The sequence below is a fragment of the Sylvia atricapilla genome, chromosome 6 (genome assembly GCF_009819655.1).
Source record: "Sylvia atricapilla isolate bSylAtr1 chromosome 6, bSylAtr1.pri, whole genome shotgun sequence".
Classification (NCBI taxonomy): Eukaryota; Metazoa; Chordata; class Aves; order Passeriformes; family Sylviidae; genus Sylvia; species Sylvia atricapilla.
In genome coordinates, this window is record NC_089145.1 from 15,489,576 (window position 1) to 15,502,221 (window position 12,646).

The 12,646-nt window shown below is 48.0% G+C and overlaps 1 protein-coding gene across 2 annotated transcripts in view; it reads right to left on the minus strand.

Moving 5' to 3' along the window:
• The window catches only part of CD81 (CD81 molecule), a 35,526-nt gene that overhangs the window by 3,955 nt on the left and 18,925 nt on the right, over positions 1 to 12,646 (minus strand). For both annotated transcript variants that reach the window (XM_066320939.1, XM_066320938.1), the window contains exons 3-7: positions 7,151 to 7,248; positions 4,233 to 4,307; positions 1,200 to 1,307; positions 529 to 624; positions 102 to 191 (exon numbers count right to left, since the gene is read on the minus strand). In XM_066320939.1, coding sequence (XP_066177036.1) covers positions 102 to 191; positions 529 to 624; positions 1,200 to 1,307; positions 4,233 to 4,307; positions 7,151 to 7,216 — 435 coding nt within the window. In that variant the 5' untranslated portion in view covers positions 7,217 to 7,248. The remainder of the gene's footprint in view (positions 1 to 101; positions 192 to 528; positions 625 to 1,199; positions 1,308 to 4,232; positions 4,308 to 7,150; positions 7,249 to 12,646) is intronic.

Below are 12,646 nucleotides of genomic sequence, written 5' to 3' on the forward strand. Positions count from 1 at the left end.
TGCAGGGGCATCCAGAGGAAAGGATAGATCCAGCCCAGCTGGAAGAAGACCAGAGTGCCCCGAGGTGGCTTTTCCCTGTCCCACCAGGTTGTCACACTTACCATGATCACAGCAACCACGACGGCAGCAATACCGATCAGGTAGAGCTTCCCGGAGAAGAGCTCATCGATTTTTTTGTGGCAGTTTGTGTTCTGAGGCAGAGAAGCACACCAGTCAGACAGCCTGGTTTCCCCTCACCCGCCCCCAGCACCTAGAAAGGACGGTCAGCTTCCCCCTGGTCCCACTTATGTCCCCAGGCACAGCCCCAGGACTTCCAACTGGACTTCACCACTCTGACTTCACCTGACAGTCTCCCCAAGCAGGAACAGCAAAGGAAGAACCAAATGGGAACCTTTAACATCCTTCTATGACACCTCCAAATAAATGAAATCTCTATCCTTTATTTTTTTCCCAATAAATCTCCAAATTTCCTTGGCAGCCAAGGTCTCCTGAAGCAGCTGTGCTGACTTGAAGAGCAGCTGTGCCTACCTCAAAAAGGCTCTTCAGGGAGTCCTTTCGGCAGAGGTCTTCCCTCCACACAGGAGTGAAAGCCCCTGTCATAGTATCGGAACCACAGCAGTCCAGCTACATGGAGAGAGGAAAAATGTAACAATGGAAAGCCAACATTAGGAGACAGCAAATACTTAAGCAATGCCTTCCCCACCATTACACATTCTTGAAGCCACCCAAGGTTGAGGAGGCATCTTGGGAGGGGGAAACAAGGGTGAGCAATAAGTCACCAAACTTTTTTTTTTTTTTCCTGCGCAATTCAGCTGCTTCCTACAATAGTCCCACAGACAGATCTGGCATAGATATTCTGGAGGAGAGTGAACCCAACTCTCTCCAGGGATTTTTTTTCCTGCTGAATGGACCAAATATCAGGATTAATTCCTCAGAGCTACATTCTTCTTCCATTGACTTTTACTTAAATCAGGGGTGCTGAGATAAATTAAAGTTAATTAGAATTTGGTCCAGACTTCCCAGCACCGTGTGATGGAGAGAATACTGAAGAGAGCACAACTCTGCTTCATAATGTGTAAGAACAGCAAACTTTAAAGGCTAAGATCTGCACATAGCATCGTCTGCTTTGGACTCTGCTTTTTCCATCCATTTGCCTGACTTCCATTATTAATTCTCCAGCACAACCCCCACCACCTTACCGTTTCATGGAAGGTCTTCACTACAGCTTTGGCATTGTTTGAATCTGATTCTCCCATGAGTGCTTGTTGAAGCGCTTGATCATAGAACTGCTTCACATCTTTGGCTATCTAGGAGAGACACAGGAAAAACTCCCTTTCAGTCAGAGGAGGAGGAAACCTATCCAGCAGATGTGCCTGAAGAACAGGCAGGTTCCCTCTAATGGCACTTGGAGTAACATGAGCAGTTTTTGAATAGATTTGGACTCCATTTGTTTGCACATGAAAAATGGCCTGTCCTTCATGGGGCTCCAGCCCCTCCAGCTGTCACAAATATTTAGAACCTCATCCACCAGCCAGCAGATTCCAGCCAACACTATCTAAGGGCTCCACAGGCTTTGTCCAGGAGATAAAGACAGCCAAGGCCTGGAGGGTGAGACACAAGTGTAGATAGCCTTCAGCCCATGTGGATGTGCTGCTGGGCTCAGAAATGCAGACACAGCTCATTCTGAACCACACATAGACAAAACAGGCGGGCAACGCATTTCCCACTGAGGCTGCAGAGGCTGGACACGTTGGAAAAGTCAGGAGGAGGTGGGGTGCACAGGCAAGGCTATCTGTAAATATACCTCAGCTTACTGAATGACTCAGAGGGGATGGCAGGAATTTGGGAGATTGCACACTAAAGCCTTGTGAGACAGCTTATTTGGGTTGCCCTGATTCTTTAGCCTTCTGATGATCTTGTTTACATATTTCTAGTGGAGTCTCTCAAGAATGTAACATAAAAAAAGTAGATTGTTTTTGCATACCTCTCTTGGATGGACTGCTGAACTGACCACTGGGGTCAGAGAGGTGCTCCTCTCATCTCCCAATCCTTGATCAAATCCCAAATCCTAGTTAAACCCCAAATCATAATAAACTGCTTTCTTTTGCTGCTCACCTGAACCTGAAGTGAGTGTGGTTCTTTCGTGTCCCTAACAGCCGACACATTTGAGTCAGGAAGCTTAGGTGCATTTAGATGGATTTAAAACCCTGGCTGGGTCCCTACAGACATTGCTGTCCTGTAAGTGATTATATGAGACACCTTATCTATACTCTAACCCTGCCACCTGGCTGGTGAACTGCAGCCACCCATGAGGGCCTTCTCCACAGTGCAAAAATCTCTTAATTTTTAGGGGAACTGGCCTTGTAACTTCTCCTCTAACATGCTTCAATAATTTGAGAGAGTGAGATGAAAGAAGAGAAGCATGGAAGAGAAGCAAAAGAAAAACATTGAAGCAAGAAAGGGAAAATGCTTTCTAGAACATCTGCTCTTGGCAGCACAAGCTGGATTAGCATACCAAAAAAGAAACTATAGCAAGATGATGCATGATTTCAATCAATTATCCCAGAACTCCTTCATCACTACTCAAAAAAGTTTGCTTTGGAGGATGATATTCTCCAATCAAACCATTTCATTCTGGTATATAAAAATATGGGGTTTTTTTAAATCCTATTTATTGCCTCCCCATTCTGAGTCTATGGCATCTCCAAGAAGGCAGGCTGAGGGAGAAACTGCCTTCATCTTTGTGGAAAAAGTGTCCTTTCTGGAAATATCTCTCAGTGGCTGGGATCATTCAGTGCTTTCCTCCCAGCCTGAGCTGCTCCCAACCAAGGCAGGGAGAAGCAAGACTGCCTTGTGAGCAGGGACTTCAAAACAGCCCATTCATCATCAAGGCTGCAAAACTAGCTGATGCCAACAGACTGCCACCCTTCATTTTAAACTGCAAAATTCACTTTGGGGGTTGAGGTCATCATTTCTGTATTGCAAAATCCTACATTTCTCAGCTCTATGTGAGAAAGCTCCAAGTGCTTTCTCCCAGGATGGGACACAACAGCCGTGGGGTCCCTCCTTACTCAGCCTTCACTTTTTTTTTTGCTGTCGGCTGCAGTTGCACATCTCGGACTCCTCAGGATTCATAAACTAACATCTGCCGGAGGCACAGCCTCTCTGCAAAGGTTCATTAGTTCACTAAAATTGCCAGGAAACAGCACCCTACCTGCATATTATTATGTTTAGCCACAGAAGAGTTTATTCCAGTGAAGTTGTGCTCTCTCCTGAGTGACTGAAAGGGTGCTCCCATTCAGGCTGAGCCTGCAAGCCACTGTCCACATGCATGAGAAAGCTGAGCAGGCCAGCACCTACTGACACAGCTGGCTTATGTCTCTTAGGAAAGTAAACACATTTCCTATTCTGCCAGTCTAACCTTGGCTTTGAGCACAAGCAGTCCCCTTCTCTCCTCCAAAGCCCTGAGGCCCAGTGATCAACGCCCTGCGTGCTGCAGCACAGCCCTGGTTCCCAAACACAGGCAGTTCTGCATTTCGAGACCAAACCTGTGTGTGTGTGAGCACATGTGACCGCAGTGAAGGGAAGGGGAGCAAAAACAGAAGGTGAAAAGCTGCAATTTTCACTTCTACCCTTCAGTTCAGCTCCTCCAGCTAGGAAACCTTATCTGAGCAGTCCCTGGCAGGGTGCCTGGGACAGACACAGGACTTGTACCCCACATGTGTGCACAGCATATGGATCACAGCAAGCCCAGTGCTGGCAGACAAACGGCGTGCAGCAGGTTATATGATACTGGAGAAGAGCAGGAAGCACTGAGCAATCCCATTAATGCAGGCTCTCCCTGTACGGTATTCCCGCCCTTTGGCACTACGAGGCTGGTTTGCTCTTTGTTCCCTGGCACCGAGGACGTGCAGATGGCTTTCCTTCACAACTTCATGCATGAATCGGCTCCCTCAGTGACTGACAGTGTGACAGCACGGAGGAGACCCAAGTGAGACAGGCTATTTTTATTCGAGACATCACACTACATACCCTAAGGGGCAGCTGCTACCGTCAAGTGCTCACATTTAAAGTTCACCAGCCCGGCCAAGAGGACTGGGGCAGCCTGCCCAGGTCACACGGCTAATCCAAGTCCCCCTTACTCAGTCTGGGAGCAAAACAGCTCATGCTGGGATCTGCTGTGGTCCTGCCCCAGCCTCCCAGTCCCACAAACACAGGTTTCAGAGTCTTACTTGGTCTTTGTTGACGAAGCCCCAAATTCCAGCCGCAACTTCGCAGGCAAACAGGATCACCAGGCAAGTGAAGAACTGCAGAGACAAATCAAGAGAGGGATCCTTAACAGATTTGCAGCAGCTAGGTGGGGAGAGGTATGGAGCAGCACTTCCAGTGACAAATCAGAGCAAGGTGTCAGCTGGCTTCAAACCATTTTCTCTCTCATACATGCACTGAGCCCAAACACATTTTCCTGTAACTCATCATACACCACCCCATGTCCACACTGTTGAGCAGGGATTAGCAAAACCTTTCCCACAAAGGGACTGGCAGGCACAAAGATGCCCTGTGTACCACAAGAGATACATTGCTCCGCTTCATGCACCTGCAGGACTATCCAGACAAGGTTTCTGCTCTGCCACAAATGCTCTGAGGACTGGGATTGCCAGTGCAGGGTTAAAAGCACATTTCTGCTGCCGAGGAGCTGGGGGTGTCAGGGTGTGATTTATGGCCTGCTCTCTGGCATCCACAGCCCTGCAAGGCTACTGCAGTTTTTTGCATAAATACTAGCACTGACGTTTTCCCACAGACCCACCCTGTTTGTGCAATTCCAGCAGTCCTCCCTGCCATCCCCCCTCTTTGTTCAGATCCCAGGAACACGTTGTGATGTTTGGTCAGTTGGACTGGGAGTGGGAAGCTGTACACTCATACTTCAGGGTCACATGAGAAGGCACTGAGAGGAATGCTCCATGTGCAGCCAACATCACCTCTGTGACAACATCACTCAGTGACTTCTTCCTGGGAAATGCCCCAAAGTGGGAGAAGTTGCCATGGAAGTCAAGAAGCAAAAGAGGTGAATGCAGTCAAGGAAAGACAAAATTACAGTATAGGGTGGGAAAACGACCCTTGGCTCCTCAGCAGTCTCTGTTCAAAACATATTCAGGACATTTTCTCCAACAACAGAGGAAACAGGATTTTCCAAAATGATGCCATGGCCTGGCTCTCACATGCAAAAGTAAAAGATAATCAGGCAAAATAGAAACAAGACTATTAACCTGACAGCAGGAAAGGACTTCCAACATCCTTGTCTGGTTCCTGAACAATTAACTCCCACGTGAACATCTATCTATCACTAATTTTGTAGGAACATCTCCCCCAAGGACTGACATCACCCTAAACTGTGAGTGCAATGCCACTGTTTAAGTCTGGTTAAGCACTAGGGCTCACTCTTGCAGTGGTTACCCTTCAGTGAAGGTTCATTTATCCCAGATTTGGAGGGACAACTTCCTGCAGATTCAGTTCTTCTGTAAGCTGGCTGCAGAACACCAGGAGATACAGCTTGATGCTGTGGGAACATAGATAAGGGGTGTTTCTGGCCTGGCTGTGTCCCAGCCCCTTTCCCGGGAACAGAGCCTGCTCCATGCCAAGTGGCTCCCTCCTGTCTTCCTTGGGTCTTCCTGCTCAGCTTCCATGCCACCTTTGGCACAGGATTTTAACAGCATGGAGCTTCCTGGTACTTTTTCCTTTTGCAGCAAGCCCAGAGTCACTCCCACAGCTAGGTGGAGGAAAGCGGAGCATGGCTGCTCTCCTTAAACACCATGAGGACACTGCCTGGAAACGTCCTTGGAACACAGTGGGAGCCTTGGCCAGCAGAAAGCATCCTCATGAGGCATCTCCAGACTTTTCTTGGCAAGCCAAGGTGTGAGCAAACAGGCAGTGCACAGCAGCTAGAGCTGCTAATTTCAGCCAGAGCAGCCGGTTTCCCTGTCGGACCTCGGGTACGTTGTACCATCTGCCCTTCTAATCCTCTGACTTCAGGAGGGAGTGAGGGCTCAGGGTCTGTAATCACTTCCATTAACAAAACAAAATAAAAACCCAAAGCTGCCAAACTGTGCTCCACCAAGCCCTGTCATATTTGTGTGCAGGCTCCTTGCATTCCCAGCAGCCAGGATAACGCCTGCAAACTCCTACTGGAGCTCCCATTCTCTGTGTTCAGAAGCACTTTATCAACACTGGGAAGAAACCTCCCCTTGTTATGGGGAATCAGCAGCAACCAGAGGTGAAGTCATCTGCAAGAGTGAGGGAAAGCAGCTCTGTTTCCCTCTGTCCCAGCTGAGCCCACACCCATGAGCTGCTACACTGCTACCAAGAATCCTCCAGCCCAATGAAGCCAAGTGCTGTAAAGTCATTCGAATTTAAAAAAAAAAAACAACCATATGTTATATCCTTCCAATTTTATTTTTTACGCATCAAGTTTAAACTGAACCACATGTGAGAACTTGTTTTAAATAAATGGGTCTCCCTTGCTCCCAAGGTAAAGGCTTTTGGTGTGGCTACATTTTATCCAATTAAGCTCATCCTATGCCAGGAATCCCGAGCTGCTGCCTTACATCAAGGACGCCTGTAGCACTTCAGTAATGGATTTTCCAGGATGTACCTAGATGTTCTCACTAAGAAATTATGGAAAGTCTTTGCTGTTTCCTTGTCCAAACAGATAAAAATAGTAGATCATTCCTTAAAAGAACTAGAATTGCTACAGGCAGCCTTGAAACAGGGTGAGAGGGGATGCTGTAGGGAACACCAGGTAAGAAAGAGGGTTTAGTGGGTGCTTGGTAAGACAGCCAGACCATGGGGCGATAAAAGGAAGGTGGGGATTCACATTTAACAGAGAAAGAGTCTCTAAGAATCCTGCTGATCTCACGCCTTCTGCCCTGTAGCCAGGCACAGGCAGGACATTGCTGGCAGGACCTGTCAGCCCAGCCAGAGCTCCACAGGCTGGGCAGAGATGCCCTCAGCCACCGGCATTGCCTTACTCCTTGCTAAGGTTCCCACCTCCGTGCTCACACATCCTCCCAGCCCTGCTTGTTGGAAAAGACTCCGGCAAGGGAAGGAGGGCAATCAGGGTGCCAAGTGACTTCCAAAGCTGTGTGTTCCTTACCGTTCCCAGAAGACACTGAGACTCCTGAATAGCACCGTAGCATCCCAGGAATCCCACAAACATCATGACAGCTCCGACTGCGATCAGGATGTAGATTCCTGCAAGGCAAAGCCAGAGGCAGACAGGTTACTGCACAGCTTTGTCCAGCAGCACCCTCATGCCTGGCTGGACATTCTGGCTCCTGGGGCAGATAGTTATGGTGTGCAGAATTAAAGCTGAGGAGGTGTGAGTAGAGGTGGCAGCAGACACAGTAGGACAATGTACGTGAGTTGGGTCTCAAAGTGTTTGAAGCTGCCAATACTGGAGCTTTAATAACTCTATCACCTGCAAAATGAGAGGAAACACTGAGAGTAGCACTAGGCGGAGGATGTAGGCAAGACAAGGGCTCTACAGGATCCTCAGAGCTGCAGCATGGAGTTCCCCTGGCATGCTGTTTTAAATATTTAAGCAGAGAGGAAAATGATTAGTTAGCATCTCTTGTAAAATAAACAGTAAGACACATGGTTTATTTATATTAAACATCATACAAATATTTATCTGGCTTACATTTTAAAGGCAGATGAACCACAAAACCAAGGGGAAAGTACTGCTTAAGCATTTCACTAAAATCTGGTGCCTTTTTTTTTTGTCATAGGTTCTTCCACAGAGAATACAACGTTTTTTACTTTAATTTATTGAATTTGCACAGACAATTTGCACCATAACTAGTTCAAAGCTTAAAATTAGGCATGGGGAGTGGCTCAGAAAAGAGAAGAATAAAAGTTTATTCATTCAGGAAACAAGAGCTTAGCTCAAGGCTCAAGTCTGCTGCCGTGAGCAATCACCATGGTGTCACCAACCACGAGACCGGTGAAGCCATGATGATTACTCAGTCAAACAGTACCAGCTCAGTTAAATTTGACACAGCTTTCTGCTGGTGTACTCCTTTCTTATATTTAGTGCTTTTTTGGTTAACTAATATTCTCAAGTATTGTGGTTCGACTACTCTCTAAGTGAATCTTATTTCCCATTCAAAAGCAATTTGATACACGCAAAAAAATTACAAATCAGGTAAGACTGCAGCCACTATTTCTAATGGACAGTGAAGAAAAAAAAGAATCATGATGAGGATAGAACATGGGGCATCCCAGAGGTAACAGCAACACAGGGACTCTTACTAGTGGTTGGGAGAGACATCCCTTCAGTTAAATGTTTTCTTCTGCTATGAGTGAAAATGTTTTATAGTTATTAATCAGACTGTCAGCTCTCCTTTAGCAACAGCCCTAACATATAAACAGTGCTCAAGATTAAACTGTTTGTACATGCTTGTGATGTTTAAGGTTTTTCTTATCTCTGTAGTTCTTAAACAATCTTCTGATAATTAAAATGCGAAATCTTAAGGCCATGCACTGAGAGCAGAGTCAAGTCAAGTAAACCCTTCTCTAAAACACCACATACACAATAACGGTCTCCACTTTTTTAACACTCCCTTACAGAGTCTTCAAACTTGGGAAAGGCTGGACTTTGGCTCCTGCTTCTTCTCTCTTTGACACAAAACCCACGAGCACACCCAAAGCACAAGCGCCGACGCAAGGGCTGACCCGGCGAGTGGCAGCGACGGAAACGCCGCCCCAGCAGCTCCGGCACTGGGACTCTCTGGTGCTTCTCAGCAGCACCGTGCTCACTCTATTTTTAGGCACTGCAGGAGGGAGGAAGCCAGCTGCAGGGGAAATGCCACAATGGAGCAAGCTGACCTCGCAGGAAGCCCCTCTTCACAAATCCTGGCGGGAGCTGTGGCTGGAGACACCAACATCCTTGCGGCGACCCTGTCAGCAATGGGGGCCAGAGGTGCGAGTCGCACCTCCTGATGTGTTCTGAAGGGGTTTCAGCAGTGCCCAGGGACCATGAAAACCCAACAGGCAAAAAGCTCCCCAAGTGGGCATGAGACGCCTCCTTAGGTGAAGGTGTGCAAAGAAAGGAAAAACAAGCAGAATAAACCTCCCAGGAGAGTTTCTTGGAAAGGACAGGCCAGCAGATTAAGTTCTGTCGGCTGCCTGAAGTGGAAGGAGGTGGTTTTGTCCCAGTGGCTGGAGATAACATGAGGTGGAGCAGCTGGGCAGGGAGATGGCATGGCGAACAGTGGGCTGGGCTGTGTGCAGGACAGAGGGGCCCCAAAGGGCTTGGAGGTGGTGGGAAGGCATGAATAAACCCTGTACAATGAAGGCTGTCTGCTGGACAGCTGCCAAACCCCAGAGAGACTGATGGAGACTGTCAGATGCTGCATAACTGCTGTCTCACAAAGAACAACATACCAATAGTGGTGTCTCAAAAAACGGTCTGCTCACTGTCACCAGAAGCTGCTAATGCCCAAGAACCAGCCCTCGCCACTCTAACTTGTACTGGGGAAGCTGCTGGCCTGGCTTTTGAACCCCAACCAGGGCAGATTTTTTTTTTTTAAATGCTGGGTAGTTCAACTGATCAGTCTCCATCACAAGTCAGAAAATCAACTTTCCTCATCCCTGAGTGCAGCAGTTTCTGACTTCTTCTCCCATTAGAACAGTAGAGAGAAGACAAAGCTGTGCTAGGGACAAGTCATTTCCCCATTCATGCTAACCACCCCAGTATATGGGTACCAAGCAGATGCAGCACATTTGAAGACCAAGCAACATGATGTTGTGACCCAAACAACCAGGTCTCCACCAGACAGAAGGTTTTGTTCTCAGTTGTTTCAAAATAAACACTGAAGGCACCTTCTGAGCTGAACAAATATTGCCAGGAGATCAGTCATAGAGCAGCCCAGGTTGAAGGGACATCAAATGATCACCTGATCCAACCTTTTGTGAGACTATGTAGAACCCTGCCCAATTATATCTTGAAAACCTTCAGTGATAAGGACTCTATCAGGTCCCTAGGGAGGTATTTCCAGTGAGTGATCGCTCTCACTATAAAAGCTTTTTTTCTGATATTGAGATCATCAGGAAAACACAGGACCCACTGTTGGCTAGGAAAGTTTTGCTCTGAAAACTAGGAAATGAAAGCCCAGTGAGACCCTCAACTGATGGAGGAGACTAAGAGGAAACACAGACATTTGCTGTTTTAGAGAACTTTTCCAGTGACCTCTGTACTCGCTTCTTGCGGGGATTTCTGGCAGCTTCAAAAAAACAAAACCAATCCTGACCTGCTGAACTCCCACCCCAGGCAGGCTGCGCAGACCTTGGACTGTCAAGCTGAGGCCCCGGCTTCCCGCTTCTCTCCCTGCTCTCACTTCACCAGCTCCTCATCAGAGCCAGCTCTGCTATCAAGTGAGGAAACAGCAAGAAGGAAAAGGAGGGGAGGGAAGAAGGTGTGCATCACGTGCAGCTTCCTGAGCGGAGCGCAGCGGATGCAACCGGTGCGGTGGGAGCAGCAGGAATGCTCAGCCAGGCAGGGGAGAGGGCAGTCATGACTGGCCTGAGCTCAGCAAACAAAAAAAAAAAAAAAAAAAACAAAACAAAACAAAAAAACACAAAAACAAACACAAACAAAAAACCCACACACCCAACCCCTGGAAGGTTTTTGGAATAAAGGCCAGCTTCATTCCCAGGCACAAAAAAGCGGCTGTTACGGAGTTGCTTTTTGTTACTGAGAGCCAGAGCACGACAGCCTCTCCTGGGAGGCAGCAAAGCAGGACTCTGCACTGGAGTTTATTTAAAAACAAGCACAAAATATTTACTGCAACAATAGCATCTTGTATGAGGAATGCCAGCGGTGTTTCTCCACAGAAATACTACGCTGAAGGCAGAGAAAGCAAAGGAAGGCAATCCAAGTGCCCAACCACATGCTTTGAATGGTGTTTGTTTTCCCACACCCATCCTTCCCCTCAAGGAATGGGGCTGGTGGGGGAGTCTCTGCTCTCAGCCTGGGTGCCAGGCAGCTGGGGGACTATTTCACAGCAATCATGGTGCAGACGGGAACGACCAAGCCCTTTTCCCAGAAAGCAGCCTGACACATCTTAGCTTGCATTCCTGGCTCACAGGGCACGATGACGCCTAGTGTGGTTTTGGGCTCCGTGTCTGTGAGCAAGGCACCTGTCATCCCCATCCTGAATGGCACATTATCCTCCTCAGAGTCAGAGGAGACTCCTCACAAGCCTCCCCTTCCTCTGTGTAAGCATCAGAGACTGGTTAACCCCTAAAATCCTCTCCTGGGTGAGGAACTCTTGACTATAACGCTATTTGCTCCCTCGGGGCTCCCACCCAAACTGGCACAATTTGGCATTAGCAAGGCTCCATCTGCCTTTCACATGCCACTTCCCAGCTCATTCTTACTGCAGCTTTCTCTGGGGTTTTACAACAAGCAGCGCTGTTTGCTGTAAACAAACAGTAAAATGAGAGAGGTATAAACTGCAAGCCATGCTGCCCCCTCACACAGCAGCAGTACCTAAGAGAACAAACAGCTGGAGCTGCAGCAACAGATACAGTGAGCAAATCATGTATAGGTGTTCAGGGTACCAAGGCACCTCCACATCCTTAAGCAGCACTACACTGTGATTTCTAACCCTATGGCAAGGTTCTCTGATAAAGCAGCAGCAAGAAAGATTCCTGCAACTGCCACACACCAAAGCAAGCCGTGAGCCTCAGGACCTGTGTCTTGGAGTTGGAGAAGTCAGAGGAATGGTGTCAATACTGCCTAGAGTCCTCTCTCTCCTTTTGTGCTTGAGCCTTAGAGCAGAAAGCTTTAGGAGAGAGACCAATCACTCTTAGCTTCACCTCCTCATCTGAATTCAAAGCAGGAGCACAGGAACCATGATATGATCTCCTCCCCCTTGAGGATGATCAGGACATGATGATCAGAAAAAGCAGCAGCAGTGGACCAAACACCATCCCTCTTTCCCCAGTACAACCAGGGCATGTGCTGCTTTGGGCTGCAGGGATCTTGCAAAGCTTTAGGAAAGCCCCCAAACATCAGAGCCAGGGAACTGATTGTAATTGAGCACTTCTCCTGGTTTGATGCTAGGTGGGAAAGAGGGGAAAAAAAAGCAGCCAAGAGGCCAGCTTAGCTCCCAGCTCCAACAGATGATGCCTCCATGGAGGGCCTTTTACCTTCAGTCCAGGTAGGAAGCAGGATGCTCAGTTCTGCGAGCAGTAAAGGGAGCAAAAAAAGGCAGTATTCAGTGTCAGTACTTGCTTTGGCATTAAAGCAGCATAGCTGGTGCCTGCAGGGTTGTAAAACCCATGTCCTGTCCCTGCTGAGAAATAAAGAAAACAAGAAGAAATAAACAGTCTTAAAAAAAGGACACGATGAAAAAACAAATAAAAGAAGGAACAAGCAGAGAAGCACCCCTCTAACACAAGCAGGGAGCAGGCCAGCCCTGGCTAGCTCTCCTCCCATGCCCATCAGATGCTGCTGTCCAGCTCCAGGCATGGGCATTCCTGGACAGCACCCTACCTCTCCCCTCATTTCAATCCTCTCCCAGCATCCTTAACTCATTAGGCTAAATGGAAACCAGCCACTGCCCCCAGGTCACCACGGCAATGT